General features: G+C 43.4%; 1 protein-coding gene across 4 annotated transcripts in view; it reads right to left on the reverse strand.

Annotated features, from left to right (window-relative positions):
- The window catches only part of OPHN1 (oligophrenin 1), a 240,962-nt gene that overhangs the window by 66,819 nt on the left and 151,920 nt on the right, over positions 1–22,223 (reverse strand). For all 4 annotated transcript variants that reach the window (XM_025044450.1, XM_025044447.1, XM_025044449.1 and 1 more), the window contains 7 exons: positions 20,740–20,869; positions 17,929–18,029; positions 14,786–14,877; positions 11,279–11,357; positions 9,744–9,777; positions 9,166–9,228; positions 8,089–8,163 (listed from right to left, as the gene is read on the reverse strand). In XM_025044450.1, the coding sequence (XP_024900218.1) occupies positions 8,089–8,163; positions 9,166–9,228; positions 9,744–9,777; positions 11,279–11,357; positions 14,786–14,877; positions 17,929–18,029; positions 20,740–20,869 (574 nt within the window). The remainder of the gene's footprint in view (positions 1–8,088; positions 8,164–9,165; positions 9,229–9,743; positions 9,778–11,278; positions 11,358–14,785; positions 14,878–17,928; positions 18,030–20,739; positions 20,870–22,223) is intronic.

A 22,223-nucleotide genomic window follows, 5' to 3' on the forward strand; every position in this document is an offset into this window, starting at 1 on the left:
TCCCAGAATGTTTAACAAACATTCCAGATGATTCAGACGCAAGCTGCTCACCGCACATGGACCCACACTGCCCTCTGGAGGCTGAGCTTCTGATATTTTACTGGAAAACCCAGTCCACCTCTGAGATGCACACAAGAGGAAGACTAGGATGATATAGAAAAAGAATTTTTACCACTGCTTTGAAACCTATTACAGAGGGGATATCGTGGCAACTAATTCTAGTTTTAAAAATATACAAATAATAAAGCCATACAGCACTTGTCATTATCTGTTCAAAGTAGCAATTGCCTGTCATATACAGAGAAAACGTGACAGCATCACCCAGATCTGAAAAGTTTAGTTCAAACTGTAACTATGATACAAAGGAGCCCAGGATACTGGTATACACTTAGGGTAAGGATATTCATTCCTCTACTTTATCACAAATTTCTTAACGAAAGTAAAATAATAAATATGACATCGCTGCCTGAGGCATTGTTTCTCAAACGATAATCTTTGGGCCGCTTGCTTGCACCAGAATCCTTTTTGATTGCTTTCTTAAAATGAAGATTCCCGTCTTAGTTCTACTAAATCAGAATTTCTGAGGAAAGTGGTCAAGAAAACGCACACACACACACATACAAGCCCAAGTGCACGTGCACACACACACGCACACATATGTTTAACTGTACAATTCAGTGGCTTTTGTATATTGAGAAAGTTGTATAATCATTACTACAATGAATTATAGAATATTTTCATAATTCTAAAATGAAACTCCATACCCTTTGGTAGTCACTCTCCATTTTCTTTCTCCTTTGCCCACCCCCCACACTAAGCAACCGCTAATCTGCTTTCATTAGATATTGGTGTATTCCAAAAATTTTGCATAAATGCAATCACACAACATATGGCCTTTTATTATGGCCTTCTTTCTATTAGTATAAAATTTCCAAGGTTTATCCATGCCATTAAACGTATCAGCACTTCATCTTATTGAGTCGCAGAAAATATTGCATTGAATGAATATACAAAAATGTCTATTTTACACAAGTATCTCATATGAAGGAAGCAATTGAAGAGATAATCAGATACTTGTTTCCAAAAATCGAGCCGAATTCAGGACCTGACCTCATTTACAGTGCTCCAGAACTCCCGCCCTGCTGTATTGAGAGCAATTATAATCAAAGGCAGTTTATGTAAGGATGCTTAGAGCACATACAGTGTGTAGGATAAATGATAAGAATCCAGGAATGCTGGAATTAAACTCTGTGAATAGAAACAGAAGATAAAAATAATAAGCCTAGAAGAGACCTCGTGGCAAGGCATAAGGCCCTCTGGATCTGTGCTGCCCAGTAACTATACCCACATTTGGCTATTTTAATCTAAATTTAAATTGACTAAAATTTAAAACACAGTTTTACAGTTGCACTAGCCACATTTCAAGTCCGCAAAGGCCAACTCTATCAAGCAACTGCCATATCGGGCAATTGAGACAGACAACATTGGCATCACTGCAGAAAATTCACTTAGACATGCTCCTGTCGGGATGGCTATAATAAAATAAAGATACGTGAAAAATATTGTGAGAATATGGAGAAACAGGAAACATCATGCATTCCCGATGACAATGTAAAACGGTGCACCCCCTTTAAACATAGTTTTGTAGTTTGTCAAAAGTTAGGCATAAATTTACTATATGGCCCAGCACTGCCTCTCCTGGTTACGTACCTAAGAGAAATGAAAAAGTATGTCCACACAAAGACTTGGACTCAAATATTCATAGCAGCACTATTTGAACTAGCCTAAAACTAGAAATAACTCAAATATTCATCAGTTTAAGAATGGAAGATGTGGTATATCCATTCAATAGAATATTATTCAGCAATAAAAATAGATGAACTACTGATACATAGGTATATCATGAATGAATTTCAAAACCATGCTAAGTAAAAGAAGCAGACGCCACAGACCACGTGGGATCATATAATTCCATTTTTATGAAATGTCCAGAAAAGGCAAATTTATAGAGACAGAAAGGAATTTACTGGTTGCCTGTGGCCAAGGTTAGTACAGGTATTAGCTGTAAATGCACCTGTGAGTTTTTATTGGGGGGATGAAAATATTCTACAGCTGAATTATGGTATGGGTACACCGTTCGACAAGGAGAGTAAAAAATCAGTGATTTGTACACTTGAAATCAGAGGTTTTATGATACTGAAAATAACTCAAAAAAAGTTTTTAAAAACCTAAACGTATACAACAAACACAAACGCCGTGACCCAGCAAATCTGCTCCTAGATATATCTGTAACGGTGCTGCAGTCTATGGTCACCTAAAGCATGCAGAAGGACATTGGTGAACGCAATACAATAGACACGTGATGTGTCATTGAATTGGACAGTTGAAATGTGTATAATTTCATTATCTGATGTCACCCCAATAAATTTATATAAAAAGAAGTAAATAAATAATTTTTTAAAAGAACATTCACAGTGGCGCTAGTTGTAATAACCCCAAACTGGAAACAACTATAATGTTTAGTAATGCAGAATGGATAAATACTTAGAGATACTCTAAGACACTGAGAATAAACAAGCCACAATCACATACAATGACACAGGTGAATCTCACAAACTTAATGCTGAGTGAAGGAAGCCAGGCACAAAAGAGTGTATAATGTATTATTCTATTCATGTAGAAAACAATAATAATAAAGAAAACTATACCGTTAGGAGTCGCAATGACAGTAAACTGCTAAGACGGGTTTGTGACCATAAGGGGTCACAATGGAGTTGTGTGTGTAGGCAACGTGCTATGTCTTGATTAGAATACTGGTTGCGTGGGTTTGTTCGCTTTGTGGGAATTCATGGAGATTTGTGTGCTTTACTAGACGAATGCATATTTTAAAAAAACGTCCATTTAAGATCTACGTTTCTTTCTTTCTCTGTCTATTAATTGTACCTCAATTTAAAAATGACTGAAAAAAAGGACCAAAGAAACAAGCTGTTCTACTTTGCTCTGACAGAAAATCACCAAACTATTTGAGATCAGGCCAAAAGTAATCTTCTTAACGCGAGAAAAATTCAAGAACAATTTAAATGACAGGGCTGTAACAAAAAATATGACTACACGGTGAGAAAGTATGTGTTTAAGAAGAAAAAAAAGAGTCAGCTAGTTTTGATAGTTCGAAAGTGGTTTCAATGATTCAAGAATAGGAAAAGATAGAACTTTAATATTTAGGATGATAAAAATTTAAGGCCAGTCTTTCTAGGAAGGGTTTCATCGTAAACCTCAAGAAACTGTAAAATATTCAGAATTATGTAAAAAAATTAAAAATTTTACCTCCTTGCCTAGTGTGGATATAAGCATTAGTATGTGTGAGTTTCAGCAACAACAACAAAAAAATACAGAAAGTTTTAGGAACAAATTTAGAACTGTAAACCTAATAATTATGCTCCCTAAGTATACACACACAAAAAACCTGTCTTCTGAGTCACAACAAAGTATTATTTTAGAAGGCAGAGAGTAATTTGAGAACACAACTGATTATATGTTTAATTTACCTGGTTGGAAAAAATAAACTTTTAGTATGCCTAAAAAAGAAATGTAACTATTTAAACCAATGCAGGTTTTTTCTTATTTAAATATCTAAGTGGGAAAAAAAATCCAAATTATTTTCTGCTCAAAATCCAGGATAATATTTTAACCGAAACCCCTGCCAAGCAAAGGAGTTTACTTAACTATAGCGACAAGGCTGAACTTCACCTGAACCCTGTGCTCCAAGGTAAACAGGGATGGCTAAGAATTCTCCCCATCCTTTTGCTTCCTAAGAAATAACTAACTTCAATGGTCCACGTGACCCTCACATATAAGGCACATCTCCATCCTTTCAGAGGACTCATGTAAAATTCATGATGCTTCTCTTGCTTACCTGCTTCTACAAAACCCCAAATTTCCTTCCTCGTCATGTGTCTCATTAATGAAGGTTCTCCTGTTGCAATAGTCTGAATAAAATCATCCCCTTAATTGGTGCATTTGTCTTTGACAAAGCTATAGTAATCAAAACAGTATAGTATTAAGTGTTAGATCTTGACTACAAATATAGAGGACAATTTGGTGACAGAAAGGGGGGAGACGTTTAGGGGGCTGGGAGAATGGGGTGAAGGGTTAAAGAAGTACAAATTAGGAGTTGATAGATGGTCACGGGGATGGGGAGCGCGGCATGGTGAATGCGGTCAGCATTAATATATGGCCTAGGTGGAAAACCAGAGGCAAGAAGGAACAATTAGGGGGATCGTTTTGTAAACTATATAAATGTCTAACCAACGTACTGTATACTTGAAACCAATAAAAAAAATCTTTTTAATTAAAAAAAGAGATCTTAAAAGTTCTATCACAAGCTAAAAAAATTGTAATTACAGGGGAAAAAAACATTATGGTGTTGGCATAAAGACAGACATAGACTAATAATAGGACGGAATAGAGAGACCAGAAAAAAATCCTGCCATACATGGTGAAATGATTTTTAACAAAGGTTTCAGGACCATTCGATGAGGGAAGAACAGTCTTTTCAACAAATGGAGCTGGGAAAACTGGATATCCACATAATCTGAGATTCCTTACAGAAACTTCCAGCAAAGTAAATTTAAAAAGGCCTATGTGGTCAATTACCATTCTCGCTGCATTTATATAAATAATCAGGTCAAATCTAATGAGACCACACTAACTTTGTAAACAAGAATCAAAAACGGGGGGTGACTTTTTATGAGAGGCATTTTATGTCTCAATGGAAAAGTATAGCATGTCTTTATGGGTCATTAGATTCTAGTTCTACTCATTGTGTTTGAGCTACTTTTCCCACTTGGTAAACTACATTTTACTTTTTATTTTATCAGCCTGTAAATTAGACTGGATTCTGTCACCTTGTACATTTTGTTCAGCAACTACCCAGCTCTCATTTCTTCCAGTTTCCTTCAATGTCCGGCTACAACTCTCCAAATTAACATTTCCGATTTTTTTCCTGCCTCCTGATTTGGCATCACTGGGGACTAAAACTGCCCACTTCCCAAAGCCCCACAAGCCGAAGCTACACGACTTGATTAAAACTTCAAAGAAATCAATACAACGGGCCACGTAAGGGCAGCATTCGTGCCTGGAGTTGCTGCTGTGTGTGCCACTCAGGATGCTATGAGCTCGAGACCTAGAATTCCTCGCCGCTGGCTGCCCTACTAACAAGTCTCAGCAGAGGGTTCGGCTGGTCCTTAACAAACAAAAGGTGACCAAATGGAAAATGGCCTTACGTCGTTCAAAAAACAAAGAGCGTCTAGTCTTTCCTTGATCAACGGAAAGGACAGATGGGAAATCGGGATCAAGATGGAGGAGTAGGAAGGTCTGAGCTCACCCCCTCCCACAACACCCCCAAACTACAGCTACATACGAAACAGCTATCACTGAGAACGACCTGAAAACCAGCAGGACAGAATTTCTACAACTAAGAATATAAGGAAAAAGCCACATCAGGACGGGTAAGAGGGGCAGAGACGCAGTCGAGTCAGGACCTGCAAGCGCAGTGTGATAACGTGTGAGTGGGAGGGGTATCACAAGTGCAGAGTCCACCCTGAGGGCCGCAGGGTCTGAGCCTTGCCTCAGTCCCAGCCCAGCAGACCCAGGCGGAGTCTGGAGCTCTCCATAATATCTGGCTACGGAACACAGTGGGGCCTATGTTTGTGAGAACTGGGGATGGAAGTGCTGGCGGGTATCATTTTTTCCAAATTCTCCTTTCACCCAGCTGTCCTGGCACTGGTGGGCGCCACTTCTGACACTCTCGATTAATCCTGCTAACAGTGTTCAGCCCACACTGGCGTTTTGGAGGTCCTACCTACCCCACCTGCTGCCTCAACTGGCACCCCTCCCAAGTGGCTCCCGATCTAGGGGGCGAGCCCCGAACACCAGTGCACCTGCAGCAGTTGTAGGACGAAAAAGACTTTAAAACAAAGGCTATACTAAGAGATAAAGAAGGACATGCTATAATGATAAAGGGATTGATCCAACGAGAGGATGTAACACTTATAAACATCCACGTGCGTGACACAGAAGCACCTAAACATATGAAGCGGATATTAACAGACATAAAAGAAGAGACTTCCAGGATAACAATAATAGTGGGGACTTTAACACCTCACTTACAGCAAGGGATGCACCAGACAGAAAATCATCAAGGAAAGACAGGCCTTAAAAGACACATCAGATCAGATGGATTTAATAGATAGGTCCAGAACATTCTTTCCCAAAACAGCAGGATACACATACCTTTCAAGTGCACATGGAACATTCTCCAGGACAGATCACATGTTAGGCCACAAAGCAAGGCTTAATAAATTTAAGAAAGATATCAAATATCTTCTCTGACCATAATGGTCTGAGACTAGAAATCGAATACAAGAAGAAAACTGGAATAAAACACAAATCTGTGGAGGCTAAAATACATGCTCTACTATCCTTCTGGAAATCTAGGAACGCTGAGCAGCGGGTGTCCAGAGAGAACCCAGAGACATCAGTTCCCGGTTGGAACTGTGCACTAGACAACAGACCGGCCCCAGGGATCCTTGGGAGAGCAGTTATGTTGAAAACAGAAGCCCCACGAAAGAAGCTTTGCCGCCCCTTCTTTCTCCATATCATTTGTAAATATTATTCAGGTCCTTTTCTGGGAAGTGTGTCTGTCCCCAAATTCAGACGTTTCCAAGAAATTCAGAGGGAAATGGAGGACATTAAAGGCCCACAGTCCGATTCCATTAAATTAAGCTTCTAGACACTCTGGATATGCATATATACATGACTCTCAATCAAGAAATACAGTCTCTCCTCAGGACGCTCAGTGAAGCAGGTCAGATAAACCCAGAAGTAATTACATCACGGCAGGAAACACTCAGAAATAGAAACGGTGCAAAGCACAGAACTGGTGGCCAAGAGGAAGTGGTTAACTGCTTGGGGTAAGATGAGGTTTGGCTCTCATCTGGGAATGATGAGTCTTTCATTTCCGATGGGAGCTAGGACAGCACAGGAGTATGACCGAAAAGGGGAAAGGAACAAGATAAGGCCTACCATCACCCCAGCTTGCTACCAGAAAACACTTTCTAGATGGTGAGGACTCGAGCTATGGGCCCCTTGAGTCTGTTGTTGACTACTAAGCCAACAGTGACTAGGGTAAAAATCCATGAGGCTCGGCAAAGAAATACAAGGAAGCTTTAAATGGAATCATTCCCAGAGCTCACGTGGAACTGGGAGGTGTTTAAGTTCCAACTAATACAAACGAAGAAACAAAAGAAGTTAGACCTTTGTAGTAGGCTAACCTAGCCAGTAAAAGATGCTTTATATCTGTCCCAACAAGCTTTTAAAAAAGCCTCAGATGGATCAAGCTGATCCACAAATAGCTGCCTACAAAAGAAAAGTCAACACTCCTGAAAAGAAAAAAGTTGAGATTCAGTAAGTCACGATGCCCGGCATCCTTTAAAAGTTCCTAGACATTAAAAAAAGAAAAACGTGACCCATAACTAGGATAAACTTCAAGCATTAGGAAAACACGTCGAAGCAGCAGCAAAAGGGAGCAAAGACAGAATCCTGGGAAATACCCAGACACGATTTACACGATGATAAGAAGGACCTGACAAGAGTCACCTGAAAGGTAGAATACGAAATATTCAAAGCATCAGAAGACTTGTTGAGTTATAGAAGTCGCATAGGGAAAAAGTTTCAAAAGCAGGTAGCGGCCGACAAGGCGATCAAACAAGACAGAGGCTGAATGTGTCTATGACACTGCGCAAGGGTACACCTTCTAAGCCTGATCGGGGCACTTCCAAGGCATGGGCTGTGGAATAAGCCAAATCGCAAAGGATTCGAGGAGTAAGATGTGAGGAAGGAGAGACGCTAGTCATTTCCTTAAGGCAAGACTGTCTGTGACCCAGGGTAGGCAAATACGTGTACGTTTTACCTCTGAAAGTGTTTTAAAAATTCTACGACCTTCTTTAGCAATGTCTCCTTTTTCTTAGTCACATTTCTTCCCAATACGCAAACAACTCCAAATAAGAATTATAAAATTAAAATTATTACCAAAAAAGGTATTCAGCAGCTTCTGAACCTGAATATTGCTGCCCACGGTACGGTACAATCCCTCCGTCTTGATCCCTAGGGAGAGAAGAGCAGGTCAATGTTGTTGGCATAGCCAGCGTTCTCCTGTACCCCAAATTTCCTTCTTCTTCTATGTGTCTCGTTAATGAAGGTTCTCCTGTTGCAACAGTCTGAATAAAATCATCCCCTTAATCGGTGCATTTGTCTTTGACAAAGCTATAGTAATCAAAACAGTATGGAGTCAGATCAAATAGAAAGGTCTCCCCTCTCTCTCCAAGCTCTCCAGCTGTCCCCCATCCCCACTGTTGGGGCACAGCCCCAAAGCATCTCTCCTAATTATTCTCTTCGTACTTTCACTTGGATAGTACCAAGTCCTCATTAGCCTGAACAGAAGAGAATACGCTCTATGGTAAATAGAAAAACGTGCTGAGGTGGCTAGCAGCGGATTGCTGAGAACACGCTGCCATCTTGGAAACGAACTAAGATCTAACTGAAAAAAGAAGGAACTATCAACCTTCAAGACCATTTTGTGCATGGAGAAAGTCAAGGCAACATTTGAAAGGAAAAAAAAAAGAGACTTGGCTCATACACTACACCTGCTACATTCTCAATATTCTCGGGGCAAAACTAGATGGTGCCGTCAACCTGGAAAAACGCTGATTCCACATTCGTCTGAGTTTAGCTTTGTCCCCATCAGTTTTTAAACCGATACGTATTGTGGCAGAAACTGAGCTCCTGTTTGTTTAGGAATGCATCATAGCACTACTTAAGGAGTGTCGGGTAGTATTTAACAATATTACAATATTTCTAAGCCACTGAAGCTATTTCTCTTTCCAAGTAGGAAGCCACAATTTATGCAGGTATGCGCGGGTACCACTGGTTTGGAATTCGCTGAAATTTTACAAACTGTGTCTGGTTTACAAGGTTTGTAAACAGTCTCCATTCCTAAAATGGGTCCCGACCAATAGATGATGCCGTTGCTACTTTCGAAAACCTGCCCTGAATGAGTCCAGAGACACCAGGTCCACACACTGCCCAGGCGACAGCTCGTGATCTTACCTTTGGTCTCAATGACATTGATGCACTTTCTAACGAACTTGAACCCCATCTCATTCAGCTCCACTGTTTCAAGTAAAGGAAAGCAGAGTTAAATACTGTCATAACAAGCCTCGCCCATCAAACATTCAACTAACTATCAAGCTGAGGGAACTAACGGTTTGGCTGCTTATCTCGAATCAGCCTAAACAGAAAGGTCCTTTTATCGGAGGGGTGGTTAGCGTTTCCACTCTTTATAACACAAAATGCTCTCAGCCATGTGCATTATGCCTGCTCTAGGCCCCAGCAAGATGACACATGAAATCTTAGGCTGGAAATGCACGCGATTTCCATCATGTGTCTAGAACAGGGAGAATATAATGTGTTTCTCTATATTACTACCTCTACCCCCCAGAAGCTAAGACAAGGTGACTTCCTTAGTTCTATCAACGGACATATTTTTTTAAAAATAGGTCTGAATTGCATTCCACACAGCGGCATCCACAGACACACTTGTGTCGATATCACATATCACTGATGACAGCATTTACTATGATTAGAACAGCTGGCCGTTGATAATGTCAATCAGAAATTTGACTCACTTTCTTCCTGTTTTGTTATGGGGCTGTGGTAAATCTACAAAAAAAAAGAAACAGAAAGTGAGAATCACTACAGGTTAAGCATGGCGAATAATATTAAATCAAAACCATTAACGACTCAAAGGTGTAAACGAGAAGGAAAAGTGGGTGAAACAAAATCATCTTGGTCCAGGTCCCCAGGAAACAGCGGGACTAACAATTCCTAAGACGACACTGGATTCCAGAGAGCTCACTGCAGCTGAAGTTGTAGCCTTGTCAGATATTTAACTGACGTAATGCTTGGAGAGTTTTTCTGACGGCGCAGGAGATCATTCGAGAAAAGAAGTGCTTCTCTCACGCATGTCTAGGTAACGGGCATTGATGGCAAAATCGAAATGTTCTCGATACCAGCCCCTCAGAACCCAGAAGCTAGTTAATAGGTGTTTGTCTATGACAAGGCAAGTGTCCGCCGAGAAAAGAGATCTGTGCGTTGGCCCCGAGTCCTCTGAGTCATTTTAAAGTACACAGCGCGATAGCTCTGTGACAGACCAAGAGGAGGTCTTTGCCTCCTGAAGTCTAGTCCTGGCTCTGTCTCTACCTCATCTGAAAACCTGGGCAAGTCCTTTCACTGCACAGACTTCAAAAGTCATGTTTCTAAAATGATCGGGGTTAGAGCAGACATTCCTTCAAGTCTTGGTCTTCTGCGACACTCTAAGCAAAGGCACGCATACCACGTGGGAGACTGATCAGGGTGTTTAGTAAAGCAGCAACGACGTTAGCAACGCGTGGCTGCAGGAAACAAGCCATCTGCATGCCATTAATACTCTCACAGGTATCTCAGTGAGGGAGGTCTCTGTGCTGGCCGGCCCTTGCTGCCGCTTTTATAAACAAGACATTTGTGTAAAGTGTGCCATAGTGAAGCTGCAGGAATCCACACTCGGTAGGGGCCAGCACAGGGGCCTCTCCTGCTGCCTTCTGGCTTGGCTTGCTGTAAACGTGATCTGGGATGCGCACCCTCCTCTTTCGATTCGGGGTGCTGCGGACCCACGGAAAGAAAACCCTGGAATATGCTTCCTCATCTTAGCAAGTTTTTGCCTTGAATGACGCAAGGAGATTAGACCATGTCCAGATACTGTTAGATCTCACTAGCTTCGCACCCACCCTTCACACTAGTTCGAAGCAGCTAAAACTAATAGATCCCATGATGGCTGACAGACTGGACGTCATCTGATTTTTTAAGCAACAGTGTGAGGGAGGCAGGACAGAGACTGTTAAAGCCATTTCACTGAAGAGAGGAAAATGTGAAATAACTCGCCCAAGGTCACACAACCAGTGAATGGCAGAACTAAGATCCAAATCTAGGCTTTTAGGATTCCCACACAGGAAGCTAATATTATTTCACCCCCTTGAACTCAAGTTGCCTTAGTCCTTAAACAAGAGATGTCAGATCAACAACTACCTAGGACCCTGTCATTGTCCTGGACCCTCTGGTCCCACTAGAGGGCACTCACGCGCTGGGCTGCGCTGTCACCGTGTCCCCAGGGTCTGAGGTAACTCACCGGCTCTTTCCCGTCCATTGCCTCCATCCACAGCCTTCTGTTAGCTTCCGAAAGGGCCTGCAGAGTGATGGTTCCAGGTCTAAGGAAGAAATAAGACAAGCTGAAAGCACAAACCCACCCGAGACAGTGGAAGCCTGTGATCTAGGACCCACCGCAGGCCTGCGAGGTGTCACGCTGAGCAGGCGCAGGCACACAAAACTCTAATTTTTCCAAATCCCTTTTCCTCAGAAAAATAACAGAATGTTTAGAGAATAGTGACTCCGGGAACCCGGGGAGAGGTGGCATCTAGGTGGCTTCATGCCAGGGTCTGGCAAGGAAACAGAAAGGCAGGTGCCAAGACACCTCGCCATAACATACACATAAAGTGGCCCCACCATGCTTAGCCACACTGAGGTCCTCCCCGCCTCCCTCACCTGGAAGCCGGCCATCTGGCCTGGGCTCTTCGGGAAAATGGCTGTGCTGCCTTCACCACTTAGGACGCCCAGGAGCCTTTCCAGCTGGAAAGGGTTCAACAACACGCACGCTGGGTCGGCCCCAGTGGAAAGGCCTCTCGGCTGAGACCGAAGCGGTGTCACGACTAATAGTTACGACGGATACTTACTGACTGAGTGCTACAAGGCCCCGGGTCATGGCCAAGTACTTTATAGGCATTAACTTCTTTAATCTACCCAGGAAACCTATAAAGCAGGTTCTATAATAACTCTTATTTCACAAAAGGGGAAACTGAGGAACAGAGCAGTCAGTCACCTAAGTTCACGTAATGGGTGAGTATAGAGCCAAATTTTGAATTTAGTGATTCTTGTCCAGCAGCCGTAACCTTTCTTAACCACTATACCACAAGGCACGTTTTGCGTGGCAGACGGCCTCAGACCCAATTTCATTCGATTTCCTTGCGGGATACCTATACCCGGAGGTACCTCACCTTGCTATCCTATGTACCATCTCTTTAGACCTTCCCAACCAAACTGGAAATCTGCGATCGACCATATTATTGCCAACTTAATGTCTCCCTGCATTTTCTGCCACGCTGGGCCATTACGAGAAGCTCGTTCCTCTCACTGTGTTAAGATGAGACCTCTCTCAGAATCACGAAATGATGAGATCGACGACGAGGTCCCTTCCAGTTCTGACATCAGGGATGCCTGTCCCCCGCCCCGCCCTTCTGTGTCTTACTTCTTTAAAGCCAGCATCAACTGAAAACCAGGACTTGGCTTCAGGTGCTGGATTCTTTCAAGGTGACCTTTCTCTTAGAAATACCCAATCTTTTGTATGTATTGTATGGGGTTTTATAAAAGGTCTAGAAATCTTCGTAAAGACAGCTATCCAGCTGAATTCCTGAAGCCAGAAGGAAGGCGGGCAAGCAAATAGGCCACGGACAGAAATACAGGCACTGAACACCAGATAAAGCATTAAAACCATTCTGTAACTTAGCTTCCCTATCCGGGAAATCAAAAAACCAGCGTGTGTCCTTGCTTGACCCTACAGAGAAGCTGAAAGAATAAAGAAGTGACTATTCAGGAAGCATGTGGAGATTCTTGGGTGCTACAGAAAGTCACACTCAAAGAACAACACTGTCATGAACAGGATGACAAAGTAGAGACAGCAATGGTTTCCAGTCCGAGGGTCTTCCACGATGGCCTGACACATCCTTTGCCCCACCCCCTGAAGTGCCAGTCACCCATCTGGAACAAAAAGGCATAACTGCAGTGGTGAAGGGTGTGGGCCTGGACCCTGGAATGCCTGGACTGCACCCCGGCTCTCCCATTTTCTAGAAATACGAGTAGGAAAACTACTAAAAAGTTATCCTCTATTCCTGAAATAGACAAGAAGACCCAGAGGCCTCGCTCGCTGCTGCAGGGAACACGAGTGCAGGTGCTCGGCACCAGTTCATGATGCTATTAGACCATCCAGTTCACAGCATATTTGTTCTGCTTATAATAGACAGTGGAACAAAATCAAAAGGAACATGAGTTTTGGAGATGCCTACGGAGCAGGGTTTGAGCTCAGCCTTGCCATTATGTGACTTTGATTGGCAAGTCGAGTAAACAGATTCGAGTCTCGGTCTCCTCACCTGTGAAATGGGGGAGGGGATTAAAGGAGGGCATACTTTTTCAAAGTGCCCCATATGTGGTAAGTAAAATCACAGACACATCAAAACCTTGACTTTTGGGTTTCAGGCTCAGAAACCCTCAGCATTCCAGGGTAGTAAAAACATACATTCAAAAATGAACACCCAATTTCGTAGCTACCAGGAGCCATGCACACACAGCACTAAGGTGCAAGCTACATAAGTATGAGCTGGTCCCCGCTCCTAACCTCAGGGCCAAATTATTCGCAACTGCTTTGAGTCTCTGGGAATATTATTTGCAAGTAGCTTGCAAATTTAAGCTGAAAAGGGATGCAGAGGCAGAAAATTTTAATTTCTCTGAAGCACCTTGATATGGCAGAGCCAGACACACTAAAGGTTCATGAAGGAGACAACAGCCAGTTTCCCCTTCCTGCTGGGCCTGCAGCTGTCGGGAACATGAGTGGCAGTGTCACAGGTCCCAGCAACAATCTCAGCCATCTTTGACTGGGATCATTCATTTTTAACAACTATTTCATATGGATTCACAAGCAGAAGTTTAAAATGGGGAAAATGACTAGCAGTTACTTAATCGCAGACCATCCCAAAAAAGCCCTCGTCTCTTAGAATTAGGTTTACAATTCAAGTCACTGAAAGTCCTGTTCGTGTGATATTGTAATTCGACCTTCAAGCTCCTTTTCAGTATTCTGATCATTTTATTAAATTCTATTCTATTACTCGGTGCCCAATAGAAACCGACTGAAATAAAGTATAGCAACACCTTTATTCACTGAATTTTAGATCAACCTCCCACCTACATAACATGCCAAGGTAACTCCAAATGCTCTCATTTTAAAACTTAAAGGTTAAATTCCCTCTGATAAAATCGCCCAGGTTCAGAAAACAAAAAGAAGCCCTGGAGAGAAACAAACACAGCCATGTTCAAAGTTTGTAAGCCTCAGCTGAAATCAGAAAGTTGATAAACTATTTCCACTTGACATAAACATCTGCAAAGTAGGGGAAGTCTGTATGATGTTTGCGCCAATGGGGGAGGGGAAGGCTCCCCAGTGTCACTATGTCCCTCCATCATATCTGTCTCTCCTTAAAGATGTGTTCTAGTACGTTATATTGGACATCAAAAAAAGAATGAGTCTCGTTACCCTGTCCTTGTTGCCATGTCATCAAATGCTAGCTTCCTGCAACTCTGGGAGCAAATTACGTGCTAGGAATGGCCGTTTGCTGACTGACGCTCACAGAGAGACCCGGCACTGGGTGGGGTGTAACAGGGACCCCAGGAAGGGCAGCCAGAAGAACAGAAACAATGATGTCATGAACTGCTTCGCTCATTTTCATGAACAAGAGTTGACAAAGGAAAATAAAGACCTACCATGCTCAGCACCTGGCACATGGGGACACTGCCAAGTCACCCCAGCACAGCTTACCTTTCATTAGTTTCTATATCAAAACAGAACCTCTTGTCAATGGACTCCGTCTTCCTTCTCACGCAGTACTTCAGGGTTAAGTCCATGGTCCCCTGGTACAAGAGAAGGATTAATAGGCAGTTTGAATAAAAATGTACAGAAGCTTCTTCTGCGTCCTGCAGTGTCCTCAGTGTGATTTGGAAGGCATCTGTCAGGGCAGCAGGAGCAATGTGTAGCCTCCCGCAGAACCTTGTCCCTTCAAACGGTAGTCGCATCAAGATGGCAGATGGTTTCTCCCTGCTCCAAGAATCACTGAATGGCCGGGGCCGGGAGAAAATACCCAGCGTAGGCCATCGCTCGTCTCCAAGCGTGGCTGATTAAACAGGTAGCTCATTACACACCGTGTAAGTGGGGTGCAGGAGAAGTAGGGTGCCCGAATGGCATAAAGCGTACAGAATAAAATTTTCATGACACTCCTAGGTAGGGAGGCTGCAATGGCTAAGTGGCTTTCTGCAACTGTCCTCCCATTAAGTGGCAGATGGAGGAGGAGAGGCAAACGTGTCTGTTCCCCACCTGCAGACTCTTGAGGAAAACAGGAATTACAAAAGCGACCTCGCCAAACGCGGGGCAGGAGCAGGGAAAATAAGCCCATGTGTGTATTAGTTACGGTGGCATTTGGAACCTTGGCATCCCCTGGTCTCACGCCATTCAGTTTCCCTCTATTATCTCGACAGAGACAATGTAGTATAGGAAAGAGAAAAAGCGTGAATCGATCACCTACCAGGTACCACATATTACACTAGGTATTTTTAAACCAGCTCGGAGGGAGGTGATGTTCAGGGAGCTAAGATGGCTTCCCCAAAGTCACCGCAGTTGGCATCGCAGAAACAGCAACAAACCGGGGAGCTCGCATCCTTCCCCAGCGCCGTCCACCGCCCACTACGTGTTCTGCACATTCTGTCCATATTCTGCTTCCATGTCTGATCTCCCTACCTAACCTGGAACATCTCAAGGACACGGCCAGTGTCCTATTTATCTTTACGTGTCTAGTACCGAGTAAAGGCTGAGTGCTCAATAAATGTATACGAACGGCAGCTCCATCTTTTCTATTTTCCTGATAAGGAAAACAATACTGGGCAACGAGTAATTTAGTCCAGATCAAAAAGCTACGAGGCGCTCCTGACCTCTTACCCCGAACGCCTGGCGGGAGAGGGATGCGAATCTTATCAAAACCCTGAAGGTGGTTTGTAAAGTCAGCACAGAACATATTGGACGTCAACAGGCCGAACTCATAGGAGACACTGGGAAGAAGCACAGTCAGAGAGAAGGTATTTCCTCCATCTTCGAATTCAGCTACCCACAGCGCCTGGCACACGGCAGATGTTCGCCGAATGGTGGCTTTTATTTTGTTGTGATTTTTACCTCGCTTATTTATGTTATTTGCCTTTCCAAAACACAAACTAGTAACAGGAACTAAGTCACAGAACTGGCAAGAAGAAGCCACTTCCAGCTCCGATTGAGGGGAATTCTGCCTGTTCTGGAAGGAATCCCGTATTCAGACCGCTGAGATTCACACGATTGCCATTTTCCAGGCAGCCACTCAATCAAAAGGGAAGGGGGGACATCTGCTAGGAGGATCTGAAAGTGGCATCTGCCGCCTCTGCCTGGCACTGTGCAGGCGGCACTCTGAGCAGGATGGAGGGGCGTAAGTGGGGTTGGTATCTAAGAGAGGAACTTTACAGTCTGGGATCTGGAAAGTAATGTGTCTATCAGAAGAAAAGGAAGAGGCTACAGGGCACGCTTGCCTACGGGGACCTGCGCGTCAGAGGCGTCAGCTAAGTTATGACCCAACTGGAATGTGCTCTGTGCAGCAACACGACGTGCATTTGCTGGAATCACCTGCAAAGGTGTGTTCGTAATTGGCAGACTGGAAACTAAGAAGAGTTTTGGAGTCATGAAAAGTAACTGCACACACAGAAGCGTGGATGGGGGTTCGATGCACTTCGGGGTGTATCCCGTCTCCAAACCACATTCAAAGCAGACTGGCAAAACTCGTGGTTAAACAACCCCAAAAAGCGGTTCTTCAACAGTCTGCCACTAAATCTTGATCCACTCGAATTTCCTATAAATAAGCTACACGAGAGAGATCTTCCACAGAAAATGTCAGCAATGCGGAAAAAACGGGCCCACTTTTTCTGCAAATTCCTGCCTACCTAAAAAGAGTCTTCATGTATCACAATTTTGGGTGCTAATAAGTGAACATTGTTTCATTTTGCAAACGACTTGTGAAGAATGAAAACCCTTAAAAATCATGCCCGAGACCTTGCCTGAGAAACAGAGACAATTAAAAGGACAAACCGAAGTACTTTAGAATATAAACAGTCTCCCTTAACAGCTTTTATCTTAAGAAACCCTCCAGTGAGTGTGTGTGTGTGTGTGTGTGTGTGTGTGTGTGCGCACACGCGTACATATTCCCAAATTTCCCAAAATTCCTACAAACATAGGCAAAAGTGAGGTGACAATTCATTCTTTGGCTGCGCGGTCTACCATAACACAGCACAGTACAGCGGAGCACGGCACAATGACCGTAACAACACAGCATAACACATCATAGCGACAGACAAAGATTCTCCAGGTGAGTAAACCATCTTCTCAGTGTGTCAAAACCATCCTGCCATTTGGGGATCGGGGGAGGTTTGGAGGGAGGAAGAAGCAGCAGTAACTGCTTAAAGATTTGAGTGTTACACAGGATGTGGGGTATAGGTTATTCCAACGTTAGGCAACAGACATACAATTTTAAAAAAGAATTTTGGAAAACGATTTACGCTTTAAACATTTGCTCTTTAAAGGAATCCTACAGTACAACCCTTTGAAAAGTAACGCTCTCCTCCCCCGATTCATCTTTGTTTTTGCCAATTTTCTTGGTACAACGTGACGGGCACTTATAATAATTCAGTAAATGGTCTGATGCCATTAACAGAAATCTTTCACCCAACTGAGTAGTATCTGGCCCAATGCAAACTGAGGTCAAGGAGAACAGGTGAGGTCATGGCTCCACATGACAGTGACGGACTTGATTCTTTGACACTAAGTCAGCCTACACTCTTTTCTGAGGTGCAGTCACATATGCATTTCAAAAAAACGTGGCACACAGAAGAACTGACCTGCTTAGCCCCTGGCTTCTGCTCCATAGGCGTCATGGTGAGAGTTCTGGTCTCTTTCTCGTACTGGCAGTAGTATTTCACCCAGGATATTCCCAAAGCCCCTACGAAGACAGACAGCAGTGAGCTGACCAGTTAAAGTTTCGGCCGCACGGTCGGTCCACCCCTAAGGTGGAAGCTGTGCACAGTTTGCTCCTCAGGGTCATGCTCCCTCTCCCCCGAACTTCAGCCCCACAGCGCCACCTGCCCACTGCACATACGGAGAGCCCAGCCCTCGTCCCCCACTTTCCTCACCTGCTGCCACTTGCTCCAAACCACTCACTCGGCCATGTTCCCTGTGAATGCCACCTGTACACATCCTATTGAATGAGCTACAAACATCTGTAATCTTCTGTTCCTACCTCCCCGTAATGTGCTCCATTTGAATGGTGGTTGGGTTTTACTCAACCTATCCCCTAAATCAGGGGTCCTCAATCCCTGAGCCATGGAACGGTACTGGTCCATGGCCTGTGAGGAACTGGGCCGCACAGCAGGAGGGGAGCGACAGGTGAGCTAGTGAAGCTTCATCTGTATTTGCGGCCGCTCCCCAGCGCCAGCATCACCGCCTCAGCTCCGCCTCAGATCATCAGGCGTTAGATCCTCATGGGAGCACCGGTCCCTGGTGCCAAAAGGGTTGGGGACCGCAGCCTTAAATGTCTCTCCTGCAGCTGCCTCCTCTTCTCCAACCTTTTTAGAACTAACTTAGTTCAGTACCCTATTCCTGACTTAATTTTTAATGTTCGATGAGATATTTCAAATAAAACACAAAATTGCTATATCTCCAACTAATTATTTCAGTGGCCTTCTCTCTGGTTTCCCTATCTCTGATCACTCCTTTCTAGTCCATTCTCCATTCTTTTGCTAGAGGAATATTTTTAACTATATATCTCTATTGATGTCATTCCCCTTATTATAAACCGGCCGTGGCTTGTCCACCGCTATCTCCACACTCCTTAGCTCGGCCCACACACCCTTCACGATGACATCATATTTACCTTTTCGACGTTGTTTTTTGCAACTCTCACCTCCATTCTCCTCTCCCACTGACTTACTTTCAGTTACCAATAGGTGGCCATATAATTTATAATGCAAATTTAAGACATATTTAAGAGTGAATGGGGTACTAGTAATAATTACAAAGAAACTATGTCCTCACATGCCTTTGTGCCTTTACTCATGCAGTGGTAAAACCTGGAATTTTCGATCCCCCTTTTCTTTACCTGTCAAGATCCCACCCATAATTCAAGTTCCAGTTCAAACATCTCTTCCTCAGTGAAGCTTTTATATATATGCCCCAAAAGCAGTGCTCAACACATTTCATTATAATTCTTGATATACTCGTCTGTCTTCATCAACAGACTGTGGACTTCTTGAGGGCAGTAACAAAAGTTGACTGATTTTTTTGGTGTGCCCAATGCACTGACTATTGTCTGGAAAAAAAGGTGCTCGCTGAGCATACATTCGACTGAGTAGCAATGTCAAATCCATTTGACAACTTAGAGAGCTGGGACCGAGAAAGATCACATAGCTAGTTGATATTAGAGCCACGATTACAAACCCACTATTCTGTAGCTGTTTTATAATATAACAGTGCTTCTCAACCAGGGACAATTTTGCCTCCCAGGGGACATTTGGCAATGTCTAAAGACATTTTAGGTTGTCACACCTGGGGAATGCTATTAGGATAAAGTGGAGAGAGGCCACAGGTGCTACTAAACACCCTATAATGCACAGGATGCCCCCAAATAAAGAATTACTCAGCCCAAAATGTCAATAGTGCTGATACTGACATCCTGCAATGCAGAGTTGGAGGGATCAACCTGACAAGGGGAAGTCTTTGAAAATCATCAAAAGTTAATAGCTCTAAAGGAGGAACAGCATTGCTGCAATATCACGCTTTGCGAAATGCAGTGGTTTTTGCCACTGGTGACCTCTGGGTAGCCTCTTCTCCCTACTCCCCAGGTAGAATAATCCTGGGTAGGGACTGAAAACGCAGGCTTTATGGGAACTGGGTCACAGTTCACAAGGAAAATCAAATAACACATACAGCTTTGCATACTGTAATTTAGGAGGCAGGAAAGCTCGCATCGCCTGCAATATTCAATGACTGGATAAGCTAATCCATTTTCCTAGGTCACCAACGAACGACTATCTTGCCCAATGAAACCACAGGGACGTTCAGTGCTTTAAGGCCAACCACGTACCCCTAAGGCAGTGCAAAGTATGGGCTGCAGTGACAAGAGCGTAGGTCCTGGCATCACACAGTCCTGAGTTTACTCTTAGGCCTGCTATCTGAGAGCTGGCTGACTTTCAACTAGCGATCTAAGCCTCAGTGGCCTCCTGCGTAAAATGGGAATGATGAGGTGGTTTCAAAGATTAAATGAGATAGCACATTAAGCACTTAGTACCATGCCTGCACAGAACAGGAATAATAAATATTATTCTTCTACCTCCTACTCCTTATCTGCCTTTTTTTTACCCTACCTGCCTTTTTGCTCCAAAGAGTCATCAAAGGGATTAAACGGTTAATAATCCCCATTTTGAATCTCAGAGAAAACCTGAGGTCTTATCTTCCCAGAGCCTTTGTGAGGCAAATCTTTAACCTCTCCCTCCAATTTCTCCTTCCTTTCTATTTTCTATCTCCAGACTGCTCTCCAAAGAGATGTGGCTGTCAGGGGTCTTTAACAGTAAGGGTGTCCGGAGTTTGAGGAAGCCAGGTGGCACTAGGTGCCAGCCCACTGAAACCCAGTGGTCCCTAGATTGCATTGCACACACATTTCTCTTGCGTATAGAGATAGCCTTCAATGGTGGGCTGCCCTGGGAGTTTGCACGTCTGGGGAGCCTCTTTCATCCTTTCCTTAAGTTCTTCCATCTCTTCTCGAGTGCTGGAGAAGTGATTCCTTGTCTGTGAAGACATCATCATCATCATCATCATAACACCATCATCACGAATAAGCACTTTTTCTTGGCTTACATATGTTTCAACACAGCAAAAAACAAATGTCGAGTGACATAGTGACTAGAAAATGGTTTTATGGAGTTTAACAGTACTAAAGGCTAAACGGGAAACAAACGTAAACAGCAGTGTACCCATAAAACCACATTTGGGACACTTGTTTCTAATGGGAATCACATGAGCGTCCCACAAATAAGGGCTCTTGGAATTGTGAGCATGACACTGACCGCGGCTTCACAATAGCGGGGAGACTGTAGGGGACATTCAGAAAGATGACATTATCATGGCAACTTCTAAGCCCAGCTTCAATAAACTCACTGCTCACTTGACTCTGAATCAAATTCTGGCCATTAGGATAAAACACGCGAGAGGGCGTTCTCTTTGAAGATAGACCAACAGAGAACATATGTTTTCTTAACCACGAAGAATAAAAGCTAATTGTAAAAAGTAATATCGTAAAACTACAAAACTAAACCACAATGGCCAAGTGCAGTTTAACGCGTGGGTCTGAAAGTCATTAGAGGTCCTTAGTGTTCAGTCTCAAAACTGCCACACGATGGCAGCGGCAGTGAAAAAGGTGACCTGGGCTGCTGTGTCTAGTTGAGCCCACTCTACTCATTATGCACTGCGACCCACCAACCTCTTTCGTCTACAAATATATGTATAAATTCCATGTCACGTAACTAGTCCAAAGTCACTACCTCAGTGATGCTTTCTCTGATGGTACCGGGCGGTCAACTGTTCACCTCCCTGTGAGTGTTCAAAACTTTTGGCCTTAATATTACTATAACCTGTATCATAAGGGACTATGATTTATCTGTGATTATGTCTTTCTCCTCCGAGAGACTATATTTCCTGAAGACAAAAAAAATGAACATGCCTGGCACAGACTCTACGTTCATTATATCCATAAGCATTCATTAAACGTGGGTTAATTAAATGAATAAGAAGAGAAACATATATGACGAAAATGAGAAGGATGTGCCTAGGCCGATGGATAAGAACCAGCATGGGAGAGAAGGTGGAGAAAGTCTTTAAAAACTCCTTTATTTTTTTATTAAATTTATCGAAGTGACATTGGTTAATAAAATCAGGCAAGTTTCAAGTGTACACTTCGATGATACACCTTCTGTGTGTCGCACTGTTCACCCCTCAAAGTCAAATCTCCTTCCATCACCATATATTTGATCCCCTTTACAATGAGCCACCTCTTACTTAACTCGAGTAATAAGTCATGAGAAAAGGAAGAGGGGAAATGGCCATTTGTGGAGATAAAACCCACAATGACGGTGTCTTGACTGAC

Source organism: Pteropus alecto, unplaced genomic scaffold (genome assembly GCF_000325575.1).
Source record: "Pteropus alecto unplaced genomic scaffold, ASM32557v1 scaffold312, whole genome shotgun sequence".
Lineage (NCBI taxonomy): Eukaryota > Metazoa > Chordata > Mammalia > Chiroptera > Pteropodidae > Pteropus > Pteropus alecto.